At 37.1% G+C, this 24,776-nt stretch overlaps 1 protein-coding gene across 2 annotated transcripts in view; it reads left to right on the top strand.

Moving 5' to 3' along the window:
* The window catches only part of FER (FER tyrosine kinase), a 457,217-nt gene that overhangs the window by 67,874 nt on the left and 364,567 nt on the right, over positions 1-24,776 (top strand). For both annotated transcript variants that reach the window (XM_024743363.1, XM_024743364.1), the window contains one exon: positions 10,491-10,664. In XM_024743363.1, the coding sequence (XP_024599131.1) occupies positions 10,491-10,664 (174 nt within the window). The remainder of the gene's footprint in view (positions 1-10,490; positions 10,665-24,776) is intronic.

Below are 24,776 nucleotides of genomic sequence, written 5' to 3'. Positions count from 1 at the left end.
CGCCCGTCTCTGGGGTTCGCGCTTTTACCCGCGGCTCGCGCCCGTGCCTGGAGCTCCTTTAAGCAGCGCTCTTAAACCCCTCTCCTCGCGCACCAGGAAACAAAGAGGGAAGAAAAAGTCTCTTGCCTCTTCGGCAGGTGCAGACTTTTCCCCGGACTCCCTCCCGGCTAGCCGTGGTGCACTAATCCCTTCAGGGTATGTTCAAGCCGCCCACCCCAGTCCTCTCCCTGCGCTCCGTCTGAACCCGAAACCCGAGCCTCAGCTCGCAGCCCCGCCTGCCCCGGCGGGTGAGCAGACAAGCCTCTCGGGCTGTTGAGTGCCGGTCGGCACCGATCCTCTAGGCGGGAATCTACCCGCTTTGCCCTCCGCACCTGTCGCTGTGCACTCCTCCGCGGTCACGAAGCTCCCCCTTCCGCCTCCCGCAGTCTCCGCCCACGAAGGGGCTTCCTAGTGTGTGGAAACTTTTCCTCCTTCACAGCTCCCTCCCACTGGTGCAGGTGCCGTCCTTATTCTTTTGTCTCTGTTTTTTCTTTTTTTCTTTTGCCCTACCCAGGTACGTGGGGAGTTTCTTGCCTTTTGGGAGGTCTGAGATCTTCTGCCAGCCTTCAGTAGGTGTTCTGTAGGAGTTGTTCCACGTGTAGATGTATTTCTGGTGTATCCGTGGGGAGGAAGGCGATCTCCACGTCTTACTCTTCCGCCATCTTCAAGCCGTCCCCCTGTTTAGATATTTAGACTTACACTTTTTTGGTAGCAGTAGCAATATTCTGGTAGTCATAATGGCTTTCTTCTTACTGCTGAGATTGGGCAATGACTGAGATGATGTGGCTCAGTATATTTGGTACCACTCTTTAGAACCCAGATATTGACTTTGATTATATTGATTCTATTTTATTTAAAAATATTTAGTAATTTTTTTTTGTCTACATAGTATTTTTATTCAGGATTTGTTTTGATTGTGATGTTAGTGTTTGATAATCTGAGAATTTATAGTACTTGAATAACGGGGTCTAAAAAGTTTCAACCCTTTCTTTTTTAATAAATTTATTTTTAATTTATTTATTTTTGGCTGCATTGGGTCTTCGTTGCTGTGCACAGGCTTTCTCTAGTTGCGGCAAGCAGGGGCTTCTCTTTGTTGCAGTGTGCGGGCTTCTCATTGCGGTGGCTTCTCTTGTTGTAGAGCACGGGTTCTAGGCATGGTGGCTTCAGTAGTTGTGGCACGCAGGCTCAGTTCTAGAGCACAGGCTCAGTAGTTGTGGCGCACAGGCTTAGTTGCTCTGCAGCATGTGGGATCTTCCCAGACCAGGGATTGAACCCATGTCCCCTGCATGGGCAGGCAGATTCTTAACCACTGTGCCACGAGGAAAGTCCCTCAACCGTTTCATTGTTAGAAAGGCTTAATTAGAGAAGCCGAAATCCCCTGAAATTAAAGGACATATTTAACTCAGATGATCCATTTCTTGCTCACTCACTAAGTAAACTCAGTCCTTTGGTTCTTTGCAAATCTCCACCAGATGAGATCATACCTGTAGAGATTTCTGGATACTGGGATATAAACCATGCAGAGGAGACTAGTCAATTCCTGCTATATTTACAGGGGAGGAAATTTTAAATGCTGTAAGAAAAAAATAAGTTAACCGGAAACTCATCAAAATGCGTTATAGAATTGATGGGTTTCATATATGTAATCAGTTTGTGAAAACTATTATATTATCATTATAAAACATTTGAATGTCGCAAGGCTGTTTGACTCAGATATGGTACTGATAGTGTGGGGTTTTTGTTTTGTTTTTTTTGTTTTGTTTTCATGCTTCTTGTGCTGGGATTTATTGAGCTTCTTGAATCTGTGGATTTTTCATTTTCATCAAGTTTTGAATATTTTCAGCCATTATTTCTTCAAATACTTTCCCTATTCCTCTCTGTCTCCTATGATGTTTCTAATTATACACATATTAGATCTCTAAAAGTCCTAAAGTTCAGTGATACTCTGTTTATTAAAAAAAATTTTTTTTTTCTCTCTGCTTCATTTTTGATAGTATGTGTTGCTATGTGTTGTTGAGTTTTGTTTGGGGACACAGTTACGTTACTTGGAAAGAGTTTGATCTTTTGGATTCTGATTTTAAGATTTGTTAGGCAGGACCAGAACAGTGTTAACTCCAGGGCTAATTACTCCCCACTAGGAAGGTAAAACTTTGTTGAGTATTCTACCCCATGCCCCATAAATTTTGAGTTTTTCCATGTGGCTGGTGGGAACGGGCAGTATTCCCAACCACGGGTGAACACCAGGTCCTGTTCCCTTTAGTCTTTTCAGCCAGTTCTTTGCCCAGCTCCTGTAGTTTTCTCCCGGGCATGCACTGATGAGTGTTGTGCTGAATCCCGGATGGAGCAGGGCTCGCTGCAGATCTCTGGGCTTCTCTCTGTGTACCTCTGTCCTCTCCAGTAGTCTGTCCCATGAATTCTAGTTGCCTTGCTCTTTCCTGACTCTCAGCTTTGTCTCCTCACCCCAGGGATTCTGCTGGTGTCTCCTTCAGTTTCTCCTTCCTGTGCTGCAGTCTCTCAAGTCAGTAAGTCAGGGCAATTGTAGGGCTCACCTTGTTTGTTTCCTTTTCTTGGTGATCACTGTTCTGATAAACAGTGTCTTGAAAACTGTTGTTCCATATCTTTTGTCCATTTTTTGCTTGTTTCAGGTAGAAGGGTAAATTTGGTCCCTGTTACTCCATCTTGGTTGATCTTATTTTTAAAGATTTTCCCAGTAGCATTTTATTTTTCTTCTGGGAAGACGTAATTAGCATTTATGAAATCAGACTACATATTTAGAATTTAAGATAATTCAGATCAGGTGAGGGTTTGCATTATTATTTTAATAAAAAAATGTAAACAAGTATAAGCTATGTGAGGCCCAGAGAGTTTTCTTCTTGACCTTTTAATTTAACCCCTGTAATGGCCAAGTCCCCTGCCTAAAATTTCTGATTGGGCATTGTAATTGGTATATATCAAACTTTTTACTATGACTTCTAAGTCTGTTTATCTCTGATTTTCTCCCTGCACTTCCCTTAAGAAAATAACTCCAGGAAGACAACTGGGGCAGTTTTAGGCCTTTCACTGCTCTTTGGGATTCCAGCCCAGTGCTGCCTGCTGTCCAATATATGAAAAGAGTGTCATACATGATGCCCCATTTTCTAGTTGTTTTCAATGGGAAGATGAGTTTGATTCCAGGTAGTAAAGTATGTCATGGTCAGAAGAGGTCCTTACTTTGCTGGTTATTTTATCTCCTCTTTCTAACATTGTTCCTGGTACAGAGGAATCAATCAGTCAATCAAGAAAACCAGTGTTTTCTTGTTTCCTTCATCTCATTTCTGAGTACCTGATAATATGCATGATTAATTTGTTAATTACAATTACTAATATATGGAAATATAAGCAGTGTGATAGGATCTTTACATTTCATACCTGTTGCTATTGTATATACCTGAATGGAATAAATTATTTTCTGTGGAAAATTCTAACATTTAATTTTTAAAAATTAATTTAGACTTTATTTCCCCAAAGTAAGTTAAACTAGTGAGTTTTTACCACTTTATGGAGGAGCTGCTAATATTTCCTACTACCTTTGAGTAGATATTGTTTTATATTTTTTCACACTATCACGTAATGATTAAAAAATAATTCATCTTGTTCTGTATTATTTTATTTTAGATATAGTTTTGGCTTGTAGTGTGATGATTGTTCCCTGTTCCATATGAGAGCTGCAATTTAATTACATGGAAGCATCTGTCCTAAATTTGGAGTGATACAGTAAAGGCTGGTGTTTCGTATTTTAGTAAGCCCTATGTTTGGAAGTGCTATCGTGGTGTTAGGTCACAGTGTGTATGTATTTTGAGCAGCTTGTGGATGGAATTTGAGTTGGTACAGAAATAATTTTATTTTGGATTAGTTCTAATATTTACATTTTTACAAGGCATTTCAGGTTTGAGGAGACAAAAATAATTTGTTATCTTTTCCACATTTCATGTATAGTCATCCTAATTTTCTTCTCTGTATTTTTTTTTCTGCATATGCCCACACAAGACATTTATTTATCTTATAGAAATAACTTTGTACTCTATAAAGTGTTCTGAAGTTTGGCTTTTTTACTTAGTTATGTATTTTGGGCTTTCTCTGTATCATTTCACTTGCAGTTACTTTACTTTTTTTAATAGCTGCATATCATTTTATAATTCATTTCTTCAGTTTTTTAAATTGAACTCTTTTTGCTCTAAGATTGTGATAAATATCCTTGTAAATAAAATCTGAATTCTTGTGAAAATATTTTTTGTGAGATAAATTCTAAGAAGTAGAATTTCTGGGTATAAAGTTTGCCCACTTAGAATTTTAGTAGCTATTACCAAATTTGTTTTTCAATAATTTACATTTCCACTAACAGTGCATTAGAGAGCCTGTTCCCATATACACTTACCTACAGTGTGTGGTTGTTTTATTTAATTTTGTCAATCTGATACATGAAAAATAATTTCAGATGGCTTCATTTGTATTTTTTTATTATTAGAAAGGGTAAGACTTTTCCTTTCAAATCATTATCTTCAGAGGCATATCAGAAATAATGTTAAATAACATTGCTGATATTAAACAGCTTGGTTTGTGTTTGACTTATATGGGAATACTTCTATATTTAACTATTAAATATTCATTTTTGAAATGTTCCTAAACTGATTATGAGATGTTTTTCTTTTAATGGGCAATTTTGCACAATTAATATTTTACTTAAGACTTTTGCATTGGTATTTATAAATGAATTTAATTTTGTAGTATCTTCATCATTTTTTGTTATCTGTGTTATGGTGATTTTCGGAACTTTGTTTTCAGTCTCCATTCTTAGAAACAATTTAGGTAATACCAAAGGCATCTGATTCATAAGGTTTGAAATTATTCATTAGGAAAAAATGTTTGAGCTTTGTACTTTATTAGAGGTATTTTATTGATAATTGATTTATGATAACCATGTATTCCATGGTTATTTGTCTCTTTGAATTTCCTATCTGTAAAAGTTAGGATTCAGTCAGGAAAACAGAACCTACACTAGGTACTTCAATAAATAGGATTTAATTGGGGTAAATGTGTTCAAAAGTTTTAGAAGAGCTGAGAGCAAACAGAGAAAGATAAGGCACCTCAGAGATTAGTAACTATGTGGAGCCTCTACCATCTGGAAGCCACAAAAGGAGGAGGAGGGCTTATTACAAGCAGAGAGACAGAGGAAAGAAAGAATCTGAGAGGGAGAGAGAAATATATCCTGGCTTCTCCCTTCTTCCTGCCCTTCAGCCTTGTGCCAGTACCTCCCATTGCCCAATAAAGCCAAAAGCCAGTTAGCAAGGGAGAGCCTGGGAAATACAGTTTGCAGAGATCAGGTCCCAGCAGGTAAAGGGCTGGGAATGTACCTGTGAGCAAAAAATGGAATGATCTGTATGCAGTCTCTTGGAATGTCAATTTTGCTAACTTGCATTTCTCTTTAAAAGAAAAAAAAAGCTACTTCATTTATTTTCAGATGCTTCTCTCAGTTTTTGCAATTTTGTCTTAATTTATGGTTAGTTCTCACTAAGTGTCAATTTTATATACTTTATTTCCTTTGTTATTGTTATTTCCTTTGTTATTGTTAAGCTCTCCTTTTTAATGCTGTCAACATTTTTTCTATTTTTATTTTTGTCTAATTAATAAATATTTTTCATTTTTTCTTTTCAATTCCTTCTTTGTACTTTCCTTAGTTTTATATTGTTCTCCCTTTTCTAAGTTCTAAAATTGTATTTTAATAAATTTATTTTAAAATTTTCTTACTTAGAAATAGTGTAAAGTTTGTGAATCTTTGAGCATATTGAACTGTGTATCATGGAGCTTGATGGTCAGTGTTTTGTTTACTGTTATTTCTAGGTCTTCTTTTAGTTTAAAAACTTAACTGTTTAGTCTATGCATTTTTTAGGAATGATTTGATTTTTTTCCTTTAAAAAATTCTGTTAAGGATTTTTTCCTTTATTTGAAAGAGGCTAGATAGTGTGGTTAGTATGCACTATTTCTATTTTTGAGGAAATTTATGAAATTTCTTATAGCCCAATATTATCTAATTTTTAAAAATATTCTTTTAAAATAGGTATTTTTAGACCTGTAGTGTATAGAGTTTTATATATGATGATAGTAGGTCAAACATATTCATTATTAAATTACTTATTCAGGTACTCTGTATTATTATTTTTTTTTAGTCTAGTCTCACAGGTAGAGATGAGTATTTAATTCTCCTACTACTTTTGATTTCTCATTGCATTTTCCACCATTTTTGCTTTCTGTTTGGATGTACTGTTTTCTGGAATGAAAAGAATCACAACAGTTATATATTCATTCTGAGTGATATTCTTTGGCAACATACTGTGCCCTTCTTTGTTTTATATTTTGTGTCTAGAATTCAGTTTTATATCATTTGAATATAATGACTACTGGATCTTACTGTTCATATTTTTCTGGGGGAGGGGTTTCCCTATCTTTTCTGTTGTTGTTACATGTTATTTTATTTTACTGATGTTTCTCATTTTGTGTATAGTGAAGTTTTTTCCCTTCTGATTTGATAATGTTTTCCTTTTCATAGATGTTTAACACATAAAGTTTACGTATAATATTTAACAGATGTGTTTAGTATAATTTTTATTTTGCAGCTTATTTTTAATTTTAATCATTTTAAGTTTCTTTTGTTTTCTTTCTTTTTCTAGTGGACAATGTTAACTTTCTTTAAAAATTATTTTTGTAATTCAGAAAGTCTATATAGTCTGCTTTTTTCTAAACATTCACTTGTTTAACTTTTGAAACTTAAAAATTATAAGCTTAAATCTGTATCTCTTTATTTACAAATTTTATAACTAAAGCTGTCTATTGACTCTTATGCATGAAAGGTGAGGAAATGAGCATACTTATACTTCTTATCCATCGCTCACTCCTGATTTTGTTAGTATCCTTTGGGATTTTTGTCTAGTTTATTATAGTTAAATTATTCCTACTTTCACATTTTTGTAGCTCTTCTCTCAGAAATTAATATACTTTTTTTCTATTTTGTAAACTTAACCACAATGGTTTTATTTTCAAATTGTGTTAATATTCTTTGCCTGTGATTAGATTTTTCTAAAATTAACTTCAGATATTTTCACTTTTTATTATTTCTTAACCTGTCTGTAGCTTTCAGCATCAGTGACTCTGACTACTGGTAAAATTCCATTATAAGGAACATTATTAATCCCTTAAGCAGGATTCTGTGTAATAAAGCAATTTGAATGTCTGCAGATGGTCTGCAGATGAGATGGTCTGCAGATAAGGAATTATCTTCCACAAATTATCCTAATCAACAAATAATTTATCTATGCTTTGGCCACTGCTATGCCTGAACTAAAGAGCCATATCTGCAAAGTGCTATATCAGTTTAATTATAAATGTTGAAATGCATCTTTTCTGTTTGTTTGTTTCTTTATTAAACATCTGTTAACATTTTACTCATCTCTCTTTTTAAGAAATATTCCAGCCATGCGTCTAATTCGAGTTATACACCACCCAAACATTTTCTTGCACACTCACTCATTCCTTTTAGGCCAGTGCTTCTTATTGCATTGTGTGCTGCTCTAATCCCTCTGTTGTTTTATCAGTTGAAGATAGACTTGTTAATTTTCCTTCCTCATCATAATTGGCATTGTTCTACGCTATCTAATTCCAGTTTGAAACAATTAAAAAAATCTTTTAATGGCATATTTTCACTTAATGGTTTTATTCTACATTTGTTCCTCTTTCCCTCCCTTTCTCCCTTCCTTCTTTCAAAGAATATTTAGTAGCTATTATTTTAGGCATCACAGTGAATACCTAAAATAGTGAACACAGAGACACAGTACTACCCTCATGGAGCTTCCATTGTAGTTGGGGAGACATTAAAAAAAATAGTATACATACAAATAAATAGTTGTTTTAAGTGCTAAGATAAAGAATAGCAAGCATTAGACCTACATGAGATTTAGCTGATTCCTAAAGGAAGAGGTGGATCTTGCTATGTGAAAGAGAGGATGAGCTCCCAGGAAGAGAGAATGTTTAGGAAATTAAAGGAAGACCAGTGCTACTAGAAGTTATTTAGCTGGGTAGATAATGGCAAAACAGAAGTTGAAAAGATAGACAGAGGACACATAATCTGAGACACTATAGGTCTTAGAAGGAAGTTTGGATTTTTCTTTAAATGAAAAGGAAAGCCAGTGTAGGATTTTATGCAGGAGATGACAATTTCTTTTGCTACTTTAAGGAGAATGGTTTGGAAAGGAGCATGAGTAGAAGAGAGGACACCAATTAGGAGGTGCTGCAACAGTCTAAGCCAGAGATAATCATATCTTCCAAAAGGGGTGGCAGTGAATATGAAGAGAAGTGGGTAGATTTGTGGTAGACTTTGGAGGGAGAATCAGAAGGAGTTTCTGATGGATTGTTCATGTGCAAGGGTGACTTGAGCTTCAGAAGAACAGAGACTTCTAGGAAGAGAGGGCATATTTATTAGCAGTATTAGGTTGTTTTTAGTAGGATCAAGCCAGGTTTTTGTTACAGATAGAAGACAAATGGAAAGTTCTGATAAGAAGTATAAGGAGTTTTCTAATCATAGAGCAAGAGTTCTTGAGAGTACAGGATTCTATAGATAGTGTCCTGGGTCAGAATAGGAGATGTTGAGGGCAATATGGGGTTGACAGTTGGGGTGATAATATATACCTTGGGAGGTTTTGACTTTGCACAGTGACTGCAGTTAACAGGGCTATTAGACAGGATGAGATGTGCCCTCCTGGGAGGTGAAGGGCAATCTGACCTAGTTGTGTGATCTTTAATGTTAGCTTCTAAGAAGTCTTCTCCCTAGGCTGCAAGGACTCCTACATAGAATCACAAAAATTTATTGCTACAAAGCACTTAGAGAGTGTTTGCTTTTTGAAGATAGAGAATATTTGTTTTTTGAGAAAGAAACAGATTCCTCTCACTTTATTTTTGGTAGCTTTAATATTCTGCACATGCCATAGAGTGTTTTTCTAACATGGTATTTTTTAGAGTGAAAATATCAAATGAAAAAGGCAAAGCTACAAGAATTATTAGGGCAATTTAAATTATGTTTTTAATCCACATTTGTATAGTTTTTCTTGTTTTCATCTTTGTTAAATTTAATATTTTAATGGAGGAGCTACATTAGTTTTAAATGGCTTTGTGGTATCGAGCATCTTAGTACTGAGGTTTTTGAATTTGAAAGTAAATATGATGAGTTCATAGGCCATCTATCTTATTACATGTTCATAATAGCATCTCACAACTAAAAATGACCATTTTCCCTAAAGAAATGTCCTCAAAGATTACTTTTTTTAAAAAACATATTGCAGTGTATCAAAAAGCAAGATTACTCAGTTAGACCCTGGTGAGTTCTGACTGACTAAGAATTTGCTTCCTTTAGGCTATACTTTTGATTTAGATACCTATTAAATTTTGATTTAGGATTATTTTGGACTACTAACAGAAGCAGAAATTCTGTTCATTCACAGATCAAAGGTAATAGTGTAGAAAATTACCCTTGTGAAATATCTGACACTATGCCTTGTCTATTTTTTGTATCTTTACCATGGATCCTCTCTGACCATGGAAAGTCTCCAACACCTGTTTCTGAATAGAATTTTGAAGACCTGTAGTGAAGAGTATTCCTTTTATTTTCTTTCAGTATTAATAAGGTAGAAAGTCTAAAAACAGATGACTTGTTCTTCCAGCAGTATCCATATGCCCACTTGTCCCAAACCCACCATTATGTGTGTCTGCTATTGAGGCAATGTGTTGGGCTAGAAAAACCATTGAGAACTAATGGTATTTATTAAGAAAAGAGATAAGATAGAAATGTAGAGAATACAAGTATTTAAGACATAGACAGCAAAAGAAGAGCAGGTATAAAGTTTGAGAAGGAATTTTTAGGAAGGGAGGAAGGCAAGCCAGCATGTTGGAAGATGAGAAGCCATAGAAACCAAAAAAGAGGGTTTCAGGAAGAAGTGAGTCAGTAGGATCAGATGCCTCAGAGAAACAGGTTAAGAATAAAGATGGGTAAATTTCTGTTGCATTTGATCATTAGGAAGTGTTAACCTTACTAAGGCAATAGAATGGTTTGGGCAGAAGCAATATATCAGTGTGTTGAAAAACAAACAAGAAGTGGTAAAATGAAGACTGCAAGTGTGGCTTCTCAGAGTCCCTTAATCCTGTCCTAGAATTCTGCAGTCTCTGATTACTGAATTTTGAAGCATTTGTTCTTGAATTTAAAGATATTAAATATGAACTACTCATATAGCTCCTTGCATAGTTTGCCAGAAACCTGCCATTTTTATATTAATGTAATAATTTGTGTAAAACTAAATATTTAAAGTTCCTGAAGACAGCTAAGTGGAAACCTCTAATACAAGTGCTAATTTTATTTCTTATTTTTTAAAAAGTCTTGGCTACTTATGATTCAGCAGACGGAACAACTTAGTAGGATAATGAAGACACATGCAGAGGACCTAAATTCTGGGCCCTTACACAGGCTCACCATGATGATCAAAGACAAGCAGCAGGTGAAGAAGAGTTATATAGGTGTTCATCAGCAGATAGAGGCAGAGATGATCAAGGTTTGTCTTTTCGTTCTGGAATTCTTACTTTAATTTGATTTTTAAATTCACTGAAATACTTTATCTTGTTTGACTTTAAAAATTGTTTAGTCACCATTTCCTGGCAAGAAATAGATTTCAGTGTCTCTAATAAGTGGTATCTTATTTTTACTGAATATATAACATTATTGATTATAAGATATACTGTTACTTTATATACTCTCATGAAAGAAAAAAATGCTGCCAATTAAACGATGATACAATGCTTTCTTATCACTTAGAATTTTTATTTTTTACTCACTGAAATAGCTCTTTTAGGCTTTTAGAAAATTAATTTGCATCATTTAATTCTATGCATATAATAAGAAATAGGCAAAATAAATTAGTTGGAATATTTCTAAATTTTTTTCACAGAGTCTGTCTCTTCTGGATAACTTTTTACAATGAGTTTTGTTATGAAAATTTGCAAATGTACAGAAGAGAGAATAGTTAAATGAACTCCCATTGACCTATCCATCCACATAGTCAATATTTTCTTTCTTTTTTTTTCATCTATACTCTCACCTACTTTTCTTCTACACTGGAAAATTTTAAAGAAAATTCCAGTTATTATTTTATCCATAAATATTTTAGTATATATTGCTAAAATAAGTACTCTTTTTAAAAAAACTATGTTATCATTAACCACCTAAAATAACAATAATTCCTTAATATTATTAATTATCCTGACTATGCTCAAATGATTGTTAAATGTTTTTTTTACAGTTGTTTCATTTGAATCATGATCCAAACCTGGCTCATATGTTGCATTTGAATAATCTCTTAATCTCTAGGTTCCCCTCACCACCCCACTTTTAAAATGCCATTTATTTGTGGGAGAAACTGGGTAGTTTATTCTGTAGCATTTAATTCCTTCATTTTGGATTTTGCTGTTAGCAGCTTGTGATGCAGTTTCACATATTCCTTCATCGTCCAATTTTCTTGCAAACTGGAAGTTAGATCTAGAGGCTTTATAAGATTTTGGCTGTTTATTTTGGGCAAGAATACATCATAGGTGCTGGTATAGACTTCCTGTTGTTTCATATCAAGAGGTATATAATGTCTGCTTGTTTATCTTCTTCTGATGTTAAACTTGACTAATAGATTCCAGTGTTGCCAGCCTGCTCAATCTATTAAAAAAGTTTCTTTTCAGCCTTTCACCTAATAGTTTTAGCAACACTTCATATTCACTGCTTAGATCCATTAGCTCAGTGGAGGTTGTAAAATGGCAATAGTTTACTTCTGTCATTTCTGATGCAATTGTTAGCTGGAGTTTTTCAATAAAAATTTTTCCTGTATCAACTATTTGGTTGCCATGAGGTGTAAGGTAGGATAAATTCTTGCTTTTTGCTATTAATTTGCTTGTTTGGGACTTCCCTGGTGGTGCAGTGGTTTAGAAGCTGCCTACCAATGCAGGGGCACAGGTTCGATCCCTGGTCCGGGAAGATCCCACATGCCACGGAGCAGCTAAGCCCATGTGCCACAACTACTGAGCCTGTGCTCTAGAGCCCGTGAGCCACAACTACCGAGCCTGCGTGCTGCTACTGAAGCCTGCGTGCCTAGAGCCCGTGCTCTGCAACTAGAGAAGCCACCACAATGGGAAGCCAGTGCACTGCAACAAAGAGTAGTCCCCTCTGGACACAACTAGAGAAAGCCTGCGTGCAGCAATGAAGACCCAACATAGCCCTCCCACCCCCTAAAAAATTGCCAGTTTGCTGAATAGTGAATTGGTTGTTTAGCAAGTTCAAAAGTTAAGACTTCTAGTTTCCAGACCAGCATGTAAGAAGTTTGGAAGTTGTCCCTCCATCCTAACAACAAGTAAAAAGCTGAACAAACTGAAAAATCAACAACTCTTTTTAGATCCGTTAGAGAAAGTAGGTCACAGAGCAGATGACTGCCCCCCCACCCCCCCACCAATTGGAGAGACTGACAAGCAAATACAGAGAATCACAACTTATCAGAACAGCAGCGGTCTCGGGAACCATTGTTGGTTGTAGAAAAACCTGAAATGTAACTGACAAATTCTGGAAGTTCAGTGTGGACATTTCTGAGGATTACAAACTCCAGGAGGACTCACTCATTGAGGGGCCTTCACACTTGTGAATTTTACCTCCCAAATCCCTATGAGGTTCTCACAGAGAATATAGGAAACAAAAAAAAAATCTCATGATCCTTGTAGTGGCAGAGGAAAAGGAATAATTTTGACATATGCTAGAGCATTCTGTTTTTAACAAGGTCAGTCGTCAGGACAAACTGTTTAGCCAGAACCTAACTGACCTGGGGGAAGGGAAATACCCAACTCCAGCTCACTCTAGCCATCCTGTCCCATGTAAGGTGGGGTGGAGACTGAGAAGTACATGTGAAGTTCATGGTCCAGAGGTACAGGCTCAGTGAAAGACCAAGACCTAATCAGAGGGCTACAAAATGCTTCTCCTTCCTTGCCAACTTAGCACCACATTAGTACAGTCCTGTTTACCTCAGTTCCTTTTACCCAGTACATTATACCTGGCAATCAAGAAGAAAGAGACAAGGCATACCAAGAGGCAGGAAACACAATTGGAAGAGACAGAGCAAGCATCAGAACCAGACATGACAGGGATCTTGGAATTATCAGACTGGGAATTTAAAGCAACTATTAATAATGTGCTAAGAGCTCTAATGAGTAAAGTAGACAGCATACAAGAACAGACGGGCAATGTAAGCAGAAAGATAGAAATCCTAAGCAAGGACCAAGAAGACATTCTAGAGTTCAGTAACATTATGACAGAAATGAAGAATGACTTTGATGGGCTTATTAGGAGACTGAACACAACTGAAGAAAGAATCTCTGAACTTGAGTTTATATCAATAGAAATCTCTAAAAGTGAAAAGCAAAGAGAACAAAGACTGAAAAAAAAAGTAAACAGCATATTCAAGAATTTTGGGACCACTACAAAAGGTGTAACATACATATAATGGGAATACCAGAAGGAGAAGAAAGGGACTGAGGAATAGAAGAAAATTTTGAAACAATAATGACTGAGAATTTCCTGAAATTAATGTCAGACACCAAATGACAGATCCAGGAAGCTCAGAGAACACCAAGCAGAATGAATGATGAAAAAACCCCTCATAAACCTAGAATTCTGAACCCTGTGAAAATATCCCTCAAAAGTGAAGGAGAAATAAAGTCTTTGTCAGACAAACAAAAATTGATGGAATTTGTTGCCAATAGACTGAGAAGGAAAGTATGATATAGGTCAGAAACTTGGATCTACATAGACAAAGAAAGAGCATTGGGGAAAGAATGAGTGAAGATAAAATGAAAACTTTTATTTTTCTCATTCTTAATTGATTTAATGGATAATGGTTTATTGAAAACGATAATAGCAACAATGTATTTGATTATGTACACTCATGTATATATCCTGTGTGTGTGTACATATTTTTATGTATGCTTATATATAAGTGAAATGAAAGACAGCCATAATACTTGGGAATGAGGAATTAGGATTATTTTGTTATTGTAAGGTATTTACACTATGCATGAAGTGGTATAGTGTTATTTGAAAGTAGGAGTGGATTAGTTATAAATGTATGTTGCAAACTCTAGGGCAGCCACTAAAAAAAGCAGAAAAAAGTATACCTAGTATGCTAAGAAATGATAGAGAATAGAATCACATAAAGTACTCAGTTAAAACAACAAAGACAGAAAAATAGTGGAAGACAAAAATTGGAACAACTAATAAGGGTAACAAATAGGAAACAGTAACAAATATGGTAGATTCTAATCCAAGTATATCAATAATTACTTTGAAGGTCAGTGGTCTTAATGAACCAATTAAAAGACAGATATTATCAGACTGGATAAAAAAACAAGACACAACTGTATGTTGTCTACAAGAAAACCACTTTATATATAAAGACACATATAGATTAATAGTAAATGGATAGAGAAAGATATACCATACTAACCCTAATCAAAAGAAAGTGGGAGTAGCTATATTAATTGCAGACAGGACAGACTTCAAAGTAAAGAAATTTATCAGGGATAAAGAGGGGAATTACATAATGTTGAAGGGGTCAGTTCTCCAGGAAGACACTGTAATCCTTAACATGTATGTGCCTAACAACATAGCATCAAAATACTGATAGAAGTACAAAAAGTGTTAGAATTGTAAGGAGAAATGGATGAACCTCTATTATAGTTGGAGAATTCAGCATCCTCCCCACCGCCCCATCAGAAATGGACAGATGCAGCAGGCAGAAAATCAGTAAGAACAGAGTTGAACTTAATAATATCATCAATCAACTAGATGTAAGGAACATCTATAGACTACTTCATCCAACAGCAGGAGAATACACATTCTTCTCAAGCTCACATTGGATGATTCAACAAGATAGACCACATTCTAGGTCATAAATCATACCTTAACAAATTTTAAAAAATGGAGTTGATACAGTGTCTTCTCTGAGACCACAGTGGAATTAAACTAGAAATCAGTAACAGAAAGATAGCTGGAAAATCCCCAAATACTTGAAGATTAAGCAGCACACTTCTAAATAACACGTGGATCAAGGAAGAAATCTCAAGAAAAATTTAAAGATATTTTGAACGAAACGAACCTGAAAACAAAACTTATCAAAATTTGTGGGATACAACAAAAGCAGTGCTTAGAAGGAAATTTATAGCATTGAATGCATTTGTTGGAAAAGAAGAAAGATCTAAAATCTGTCATCTGAGCTTCCACCTTAGGACAGTAGAAAAAGAAGAGCAAATTGAATCCAAAGTACACAGAAGAAAAGAAATAATGAAAATTAGAGCAGAACTCAATGAAAATGAAAACATGAAACTAATAAAGTCAACAAAACCAAAATCTGTTTCTTTGAGAAGAATAAAATTAGTAAGCCTCTAGCCAGGCTAACAAAAACCCAGTGTGGGTACAAATTACTAATATCAGAAGTGAAAGGTACATATCCCATGGATATTAAAAGGATAATGAAGGACCACTTTTTAAAAACTCTATGTCCTAATTCAAAAAGAGTCATTTAGGGCTTCCCTGGTGGCACAGTGGTTGAGAGTCTGCCTGTCGATGCAGGGGACACGGGTTCGTGCCCCGGTCCGGGAGGATCCCACATGCCGCGGAGTTTCTGGGCCCAGGAGCCATGGCCGCTGAGCCTGCGCATCTGGAGCCTGTGCTCCGCAATGGGAGAGGCCACAGCAGTGAGAGGCCCGCGTACCGCAAAAATAAAAAAAAGAGGTCATGAAGAACCTAGGGGCAAGATGGGAATAAAGATGAAGACCTACTAGAAAATGGACCTGAGGATATGGGGAGGGGGAAGGGTAAATTGTTACAAAGTGAGAGAGTGGTAGTGTATATATAGATATATATACACTACCAAATGTAAAATAGATAGCTAGTGGGAAGCAGTCACATAGCACAGGGAGATCAGCTCAGTGCTTTGTGACCAGCTAGAAGGGTGGAATAGGGAGGGTGGGAGGGAGGGAGATGCAAGAGGGAAGAGATATGGGGGTATATGTATATGTATAATTGATTCACTTCATTAAAAAGCAGAAACCAACACATCATTGTAAAGCAATTATGTTCCAATAAAAACGTTAAAAAACAAAAAACAAAAAAACCCCTCTATGTCCATAAGTTTGATAACCTGGGAGAAATAGTCCAAAGCCTTGAAGGACGCAGTCTGCTAAAACTCACATAAGAAGAAATAAACAATCAGTAGGCACATATCTATTAAAGTAATTGAATCAATAAATAACCTTCCAAAACAGAAAGCGCCAGGCTCAGATGGCTCCAGACTCAGATGGCTTCATTGGTGAATTCTATTAAACATTTAAGGAAGAAGTTATACCAATTCTCTACAAACTATTTCAGAAAAAGAAACAGAGAGGAGCTTCCTCACTCCATTCTGTGAGGCCAGCATTACCTAACACCAAACGCACACAAAGATATTAGAAGAAAAGGAAACAACAGACCAATATCTATCATGAACATAGATGCAAAAATCCTTAATAAACTATGAAGAAATAAAATCCAACAATGTAGAAAAAGAATTTATACACTTTTACCAAGTGGAATTTTTTTCAGGTGTGAAAGGCTGGTTCGATATTTGAAAATCAAATAATGGAATCCATTATATCAGGAAATTAAAAAAGAAAAATTACATGAGCATATGAATAGATGCAGAAAAAGCATTTGACAAAATCCAACACAAGTTGGGTTGGTTCTCAGTAAACGAGGAATAAAGGGGAATTTCCTCAACCTGATAAAAGATATCTACAAAAAACTTATAGCTAACATCATCCTTAGTTGTGAGAAACTCATAACTTTCCCACTAAGATCAGGAGCAAGAGAAGGATATCTGCCTTTACCAATGCTTATCAACATAATACTGGCAATCTTAGCTAATGAAACAAGGTAAGAAAAAGAAATGAAATATGTACAGATTGGGAATGAAGAAATAAAACTGTCTCTGTTTACAGATGACATGGTTGTTGATCCAAGAGAATCAACCAAAAATTCTTGGAACTAATAAACAGTTATAGCAAGTTTGCAGGATACAGTGTTAGCATACAGAAGTCAATCACTTCCCTATATATTAACAAGGAACAGGTGGAATATGAAATTAAAAACACAATACCATTTACATTAGAACCTCAAAAAATGAAATACTTAGGTTAGCAACTATCAAAATATGTACAAGATCTATAGGAGGATAATAACAGAACTCTGATGTGAGAAATCAAAGAAGAAATAATTGTAGAGATATCCCATGTTTGTGGATGAGAAACCTCAGTGTTGTCAAGATACAGATTATTCCTAATTTGAACTATAGATTCAACACAGTCCCAATCAAAATCTCGGCAAATGCCAAATTGATTCTAACATTTATATGGAGAAACAAAAGACCCAGAATAGCCAACAGAATATTGAAGGACAAGAACGACATTGGAGAACTGACACTACCTGACTTCAAGACTTATCATAAAGACACTGTAATCGGGGAGAGCTTCAAGATGGCAGAAGAGTAAGATGTGGAGATCACCTTCCTCCCCACAAGTACATCAGAAATACATCTACATGTGGAAGAACTCATACAGAGCACCTACTGAACGCTGGCAGAAGGCCTCAGACCTCCCAAAAGGCAAGAAACTCTCCACGTACCTGGGTAGGGAAAAAGAAAAAGAAAAAGTAGAGACAAAAGAATAGGGACGGGACCTGCACCAGTGGGAGGGAGTTGTGAAGGAGGAAAGGTTTCCACACACTAGAAAGCCCCTAGTCTCGTGGGCAGAGACTGCGGATGGCAGAGGGGGGAAGCTTCGGAGCCATAGAGGAGAGCGCAGCAACAGGGGTGCAGAGGGCAAAGCAGAGATTCCTGCAGAGAGGATCAGTGCCGACCAGCACTCACCTGCCCGAGAGGCTTGTCTGTTCACCAGCCGGGATGGGTGGGGGCGGGGAGCTGAGGCTCTGGCTTCTGAGGTCAGATCCCAGGGAGAGGACTGGGGTAGGCTGTGTGAACACAGCCTGAAGGGGGCTAGTGCACCACAGCTAGCCGGGAGGGAGTCTGGGAAAAAGTCTGGAGCTGCCGAAGAGGCAAGACTTTTCCTTGCCTCTTTGTTTCCTGGTGTGTGAGGAGGGGGTATTAAGAGTGTCACTTAAAGGTGCTCCAGAGATGGGCGCGAACTGCGGCTATCAGCGCAGACCCCAGAGACAGGCATGAGATGTTAAGGCTGCTACTGCAACCACTGAGATACCTATGTGCAAGCACAGGTCACTATCCACACCTCCCGTTCTGGGAGCTTGTGCAGCCTGCCACTGCCAGGGTTCCATGATCCAGGGACAACTTCCCCGGGAGAACACACGGCATGCCTCAGGCTGGTGCAACTTCATGGTGGCCTCTGCTGCCACAGACTCGCCCTGTATTCCATACCCCCACCCCCACCGGCCAGAGCCCCTGAGGCAGCTGCTCCTTTAACCCTGTCCTGTCTTAACGAAGAACAGATGCCCTCAGGCGACCTATACACAGAGGCAGGGCCAAATGCAAAGCCGAACACCAGGAGCTGTGCCAACAAAGAAGACAAAGGGAAATCTCTCGAGCAGGCTCAGGAGCTGTGGATTAAATCTCCACAATCAACTTGATGTACCCTGCATCTGTGGAATACCTGAATAGACAACAAATCATCCCAAAATTGAGGAGGTGGACTTTGGGAGCAATGATATATATATATATTTCCCTTTTTCTTTTTTTGTGAGTGTATATGTGTATAGTTTTCTGTGTGATTTTGTCTGTACAGCTTTGCTTTTACCATTTGACCTAGGGTTCAGTCTGTGCTTTTTTTTTTAAGTATAGGTTTTAGCGCTTGTTATCATTGGTGGATTTGTTTTTTGGTTTGGTTGCTCTCTTCTTTTTGTTTTAATAATTAATTTTTATTTTAATAACTTTATTTTATCTTCTTTTTTTCTTTCTTTTTTTTCTCCCTTTTATTCTGAGCCGTGTGGATTATGACAGATTCTTGGTGCTCCAGCCAGGCGTCAGGTCTGTGCCTCTGAGGTGGGGGAGCCAAGTTCATGACGTTGGTCCACAAGAGACCTCCCAGCTCCACATAATATCAAATGGCAAAAATCTCCCAGAGATCTCCATGTCAACGCCAAGACCCAGCTCCACTCAACGACCAGCAAACTACAGTGCTGGACACCCTATGCCAAACAGCTAGCAAGACAGGAACACAATGCCACCCATTAGCAGAGAGGCTGCCTAAAATCATAATAAGTCCACAGACACCCCAAAACACACCACCAGACATGGACCTGCCCACCAGAAAGGCAAGGTCCAGCCTCATCCACCAGAACACAGGCACTAGTCCCCTCCACCAAAAAGTGTACACAACCTACGGAACCAACCTTAACCACTGGGGGCAGACACCAAAAACAACAGGAACTACGAACCTACACCTGTGAAAAGGAGACCCCAAACAGTAAGTTAAGCAAAATGACAAGACAGAGAAACACACAGCAGATAAAGGAGCAAGGTAAAAACCTGCCTATTGAAGAGGAAATAGGCAGTGTACCTGAAAAAGAATTCAGAACAATGATAGTAAGGATGCTCCAAAATCTTGGAAATAGAATGGAGAAAATACAAGAAATGTTTAACAAGGACCTAGAAAAATTAAAGAGCAAACAAACAGTGATGAATAACAGAATAAATGAAACAAAAAATTCTTGAGAAGGGATCAATAGCTGAATAACTGAGGCAGAAGAACGGATAAGTGACCTGGAAGATAAAATAGTGGAAATAACTACTACAGAGCAGAATAAAGAAAAAAGAATGGGAATGGATGGGCCTGTCAGCCATGGCCGCTGAGCCTGGGCATCCGGAGCCTGTGCTCCTCAACGGGAGAGGCCACAACAGTGAGAGGCCCGTGTAATGCAAAAAAAAAAAAGAAAAGAATTGAGGACAGTCTCAGAGACCTCTGGGACAACATTAAACACACCAACATTGGAACTATAGGGGTCCCAGAGGAAGGAGAGAAAAAGAAAGGGACTGAAAAAATATTTGAAGAGATTATAGTTGAAAACTTCCCTAATATGGGAAAGCAAATAGTCAATCAACTCCAGGAAGCACAGAGAGTCCCATACAGGATAAATCCAAGGAGAAACATGACAAGACACATATTAATCAAACTATCAAAAATTAAATACAAAGAAAAAATATTAAAAGCAGCAAGGGAAAAACAACAAACAAGGGAATCCCCATAAGGTTAACAGCTGATCTTTCAGCAGAAACTCCACAAGCCAGAAGGGAGTGGCAGGACATATTTAAAGTGATGAAGGGGAAAAACCTACAACCAAGATTACTCTAGCCAGCAAGGTTCTCATTCAGATTCGATGGAGAAATTAAAACTTTTACAGACAAGCAAAAGCTAAGAGAATTCAGCACCACCAAACCAGCTTTACAACAAATGCTAAAGGAGCTTCTCTAGGCAGGAAACACAAGAGAAGGAAAACTCCGACAATAACAAACACAAAACAATTAAGAAAATGGTAATAGGAACATACATATTAATAACTACCTTAAATATAAATGGATTAAATCCTCCAAGTAAAAGACAGACTGGCTGAATGTATATGAAAACAAGACCCTTATATATGCTGTGTACAAGAGTCCCACTTCAGGCCTAGGGACACATACAGACTGCAAGTAAGGGGATGGGAAAATATATTCCATGCAAATGGAAATCAGAAGAAAGCTGGAGTAGCAGTTCTCATATGAGACAAAATAGACTTAAATAAAAAAACTATTACAAGAGACAAAGAATGACACTACATAATGATGAAGGGATCAATCCAAGAAGATATAACAAGTGTAAATATTTATGCACCCAACATAAGAGCACCTCAATACATAAGGCAAATACTAACAGCCATAAAAGGGGAAATTGACAGTAACACAATCATAGTGGGGGACGTTAACACCCCACTTTCACCAATGGACAGATCATCCAAAATGAAAATAAATAAGGAAACACAAGCTAAATGATACGTTAACAAGATAGACTTAATTGATATGTATAGGACTTTCCATCCAAAAACAACAGAATACACATTCTTCACAAGTGCTCATGGAGCATTCTCCAGGATAGATCTTATCTTGGGTCACAAATCAAACGTTGGTAAATTTAAATCGTTTCAAGTATCTTTTCTGACCGCAACACTATTAGAGTAGATATCAATTACAGGAAAACATCAGTAAAAAATACAAACACAAGGAGGCTAAACAATACAGTACTTAATAACCAAGTGATCACCGAAGAAATCAAAGAGAAAATAAAAAAATGCCTAGAAACAAATGACAGTGAAAACACGATGACCCAGAACCTATGCGATGCAGCAAAAGCAGTTCTAAGAGCTAAGTTTATAGTAATACAATCCTACCTTAAGAAACAAGAAACATCTCAAATAAACAACCTAACCTTACACCTAAAGTATTTAGAGAAAGAAGAACAAAAAAACCCCAAAGTTAGCAGAAGGAACGAAATCATAAAGGTCAGATCAGAAAAAAATGAAAAAGAAATGAAGGAAATGATAGCAAATATCAATAAAAGTAAAAGCTGGTTCTTTGGGAAGATAAACAAAATTGATAAACCGTTAGCCAGACTCATCAGGAAAAAGGAGACGCCTCAATTCAATAGAATTAGTAATGAAAAAAGAGAAGTAACAACTGACCCGGCAGAAATAAAAGGATCATGAGAGATTACTACAAGCAACTCTATGCCAATAAAATGTACAACCTGGAAGAAATGAACAAATTCTTAGAAATGCGCAACGTGCCAAGACTGAATCAGGAAGAAATAGAAAATATGAACAGACCAATCACAAGCACTGAAATTGAAACTGTGATTAAAAATCTTCCAACAAAGAAGAGCCCAGGACCAGATGGCTTCACAGGCAAATTCTATCAAACATTTAGAGAGGAGCTAACACCTATCTTTCTCAAACACTTCCAAAACGTAGGAACACTCCAAACGAATTCTATGAGGCCACCATCACCCTGATACCAAAACCAGACAAAGATGTCACAAAGAAAGAAAACTAGAGGCCAATATCACTGATGAACATAGATGCAAAAATCCTCAACTTAATACTAGCAAGCAGAATCCAGCAACACATTAAAAGGGTCATACACCATGAGCAAGTCATATTTATCCCAGAAATGCAAGGATTCTTCAATATATGCAAATCAGTCAATGTGATACACCATATTAACAAGTTGAAGGAGTAAAACCGTATGATCATCTCAATAGATGCAGGGAAAGCTTTCAACAAAATTCAACACCCATTTATGATAAAAACCCTGCAGAAAGTAGGCATAGAGGGAACTTTCCTCAACATAATAAAGGCCATATATGACACAGCCACAGCCCACATCGTTCTCAATGTTGAAAATCTGAAATCATTTCCACTAAGATCAGGAATGAGACAGTGGTGCCCACTCCCACCACTATTATTCAACATAGTTTTTGAAGTTTTAGCCACAACAATCAGAGAAGAAAAAGAAATAAAAGGAATCCAAATTGGAAAGGAAGAAGTAAAGCTGTCACTGTTCGCAGATGACATGATACTATACATAGAGAATCCTAAAGATGCTACCAGAAAACTACTAGAGCTAATCAATGAATTTGGTAAAGTATCAGGATACAAAATTAATGCACAGAAATCTCTGGCGTTCTATACACTAATGATGAAAAATCTGAAAGTGAAATTAAGAAAACACTCCCATTTACCACTGCAACAAAAAAATAGAATATCCAGGAATAAACCTACCTAAGGGGACAAAAGACCTGTATGCAGAAAATTATAAGACACTGATGAAAGGAGTTATGATACACATAGATGGAGAGATATACCATGTTCTTGGATTGGAAGAATCAACATTATGAAAATGACTATAGTACCCAAAGCAATCTACAGATTCAATTCAATCCCTATCAAACTACCACTGACATTTTTCACAGAAGTAGAACAAAAAATTTCACAATTTGTATGGAAACACAAAAGACCCCGTGTAGCCAAAGCAATCTTGAGAAAGAAAAACGGGGCTGGAGGAATCAGGCTCCCTGACTTCAGACTATACTACCAACCTAAAGTAATCAAGACAATATGGCACTGGCACAAAAACAGAAACACAGATCAATGGAACATGATAGAAAGCTCAGAGATAAACCGTCGCACATATGGTCACCTTATCTTTGATACAGGAGGTAAGAATATACAGTGGAGAAATGACAGCCTCTTCAATAAGTGGTGCTGGGAAAACTGTACAGCTACTTGTAAAAGAATTATATTAGAGCACTCCTTAACGCCATACACAAAAATAAACTCAAAATGGATTAAAGACTTAAATGTAAGGCCAGACGCTATCAAACTCTTAGAGGACAACATAGGTAGAATACTCTATGCCATAAATCACAGCAAGATCCTTTTTGACCCACCTCCTAGAGAAATGGAGATAAAAGCATAAATATACTAATGGGAACCAATGATTCTTAATGACACTTAAAACACATAAACAAGATGAAAAGACAACCCGCAGAATGGCAGAAAATATTTGCAAATGAAGCAACTGACAAAGCATTAATCTCCAAAATTAACAAGTAACTCATGCAGCTGAATATCAAAAAAAGAAACAACCCAATCCAAAAATGGGCAGAAGACCTAAATAGACATTCTCCAAAGAAGATATGCAGATTGCTAACAAACACATGAAAGAATGCTCAACATCATTAATCATTAGAGAAATGCAAATCAAAAGTACAATGAGATATCATACACTGGTCAGAATGGCCATCATCAAAAAATCTAGAAACAATAAATGCTGGAGAGGGTGTGGAGAAATGGAACCCTCTTGCACTGTTGATGGGAATGTAAATTGATACAGCCACTATGGAAAACAGTATGATGGTTCTTTAAAAAACTGAAAATAGAACTGTACAACCCAGCAATCCCACTACTGGGCATATACCCTGAGAAAACCATAATTCATGGAGTAATGTACCACAATGTTCATTGCAGCTCTACTTACAGTAGCCAGGACATGGAAGCAACCTAAGTGTCCATCAACAGATGAATGGATAAAGAAGATGTGGCACATATATAGAATGGAATATTTCTCAGCCATAAAAAGAAAAGAAATTGAGTTATTTGTAGTGAGGTGGATGGACCTAGAGTCTGTCATACAGAGTGGACCTAGAGTCTGTCATACAGAGTGAAGTAAGTCAGAAAGAGAAAAACAAATACCATATGCTAACACATATATATGGAATGTAAAAAAAAAAGATCATGAAGATCCTAGGGACAAGACGGGAATAAAGTCACAGACCTACTAGAGAATGGATTTGAGGTTATGGGGAGGGAGAAGGGTAAGCTGGGACAAAGTTAAAGAGTGGCATGGACATATATACAGTACCAAATGTAAAATAGATAGCTAGTGGGAAGTAGCCGCATAGCACAGGGAGATCAGCTCGGTGCTTTGTGACCACCTAGAGGGATGGGATAGGGAGGGTGGGAGGGAGGGAGTCGCAGGAGGGAAGAGTTA

This window comes from Neophocaena asiaeorientalis, unplaced genomic scaffold, assembly GCF_003031525.2.
Source record: "Neophocaena asiaeorientalis asiaeorientalis breed wild unplaced genomic scaffold, Neophocaena_asiaeorientalis_V1.1 scaffold26, whole genome shotgun sequence".
NCBI classification, from domain to species: Eukaryota; Metazoa; Chordata; class Mammalia; order Artiodactyla; family Phocoenidae; genus Neophocaena; species Neophocaena asiaeorientalis.
The sequence above is the reverse complement of the archived record's forward strand: the minus strand, read 5'-3'. Positions and strand labels throughout refer to the sequence as shown.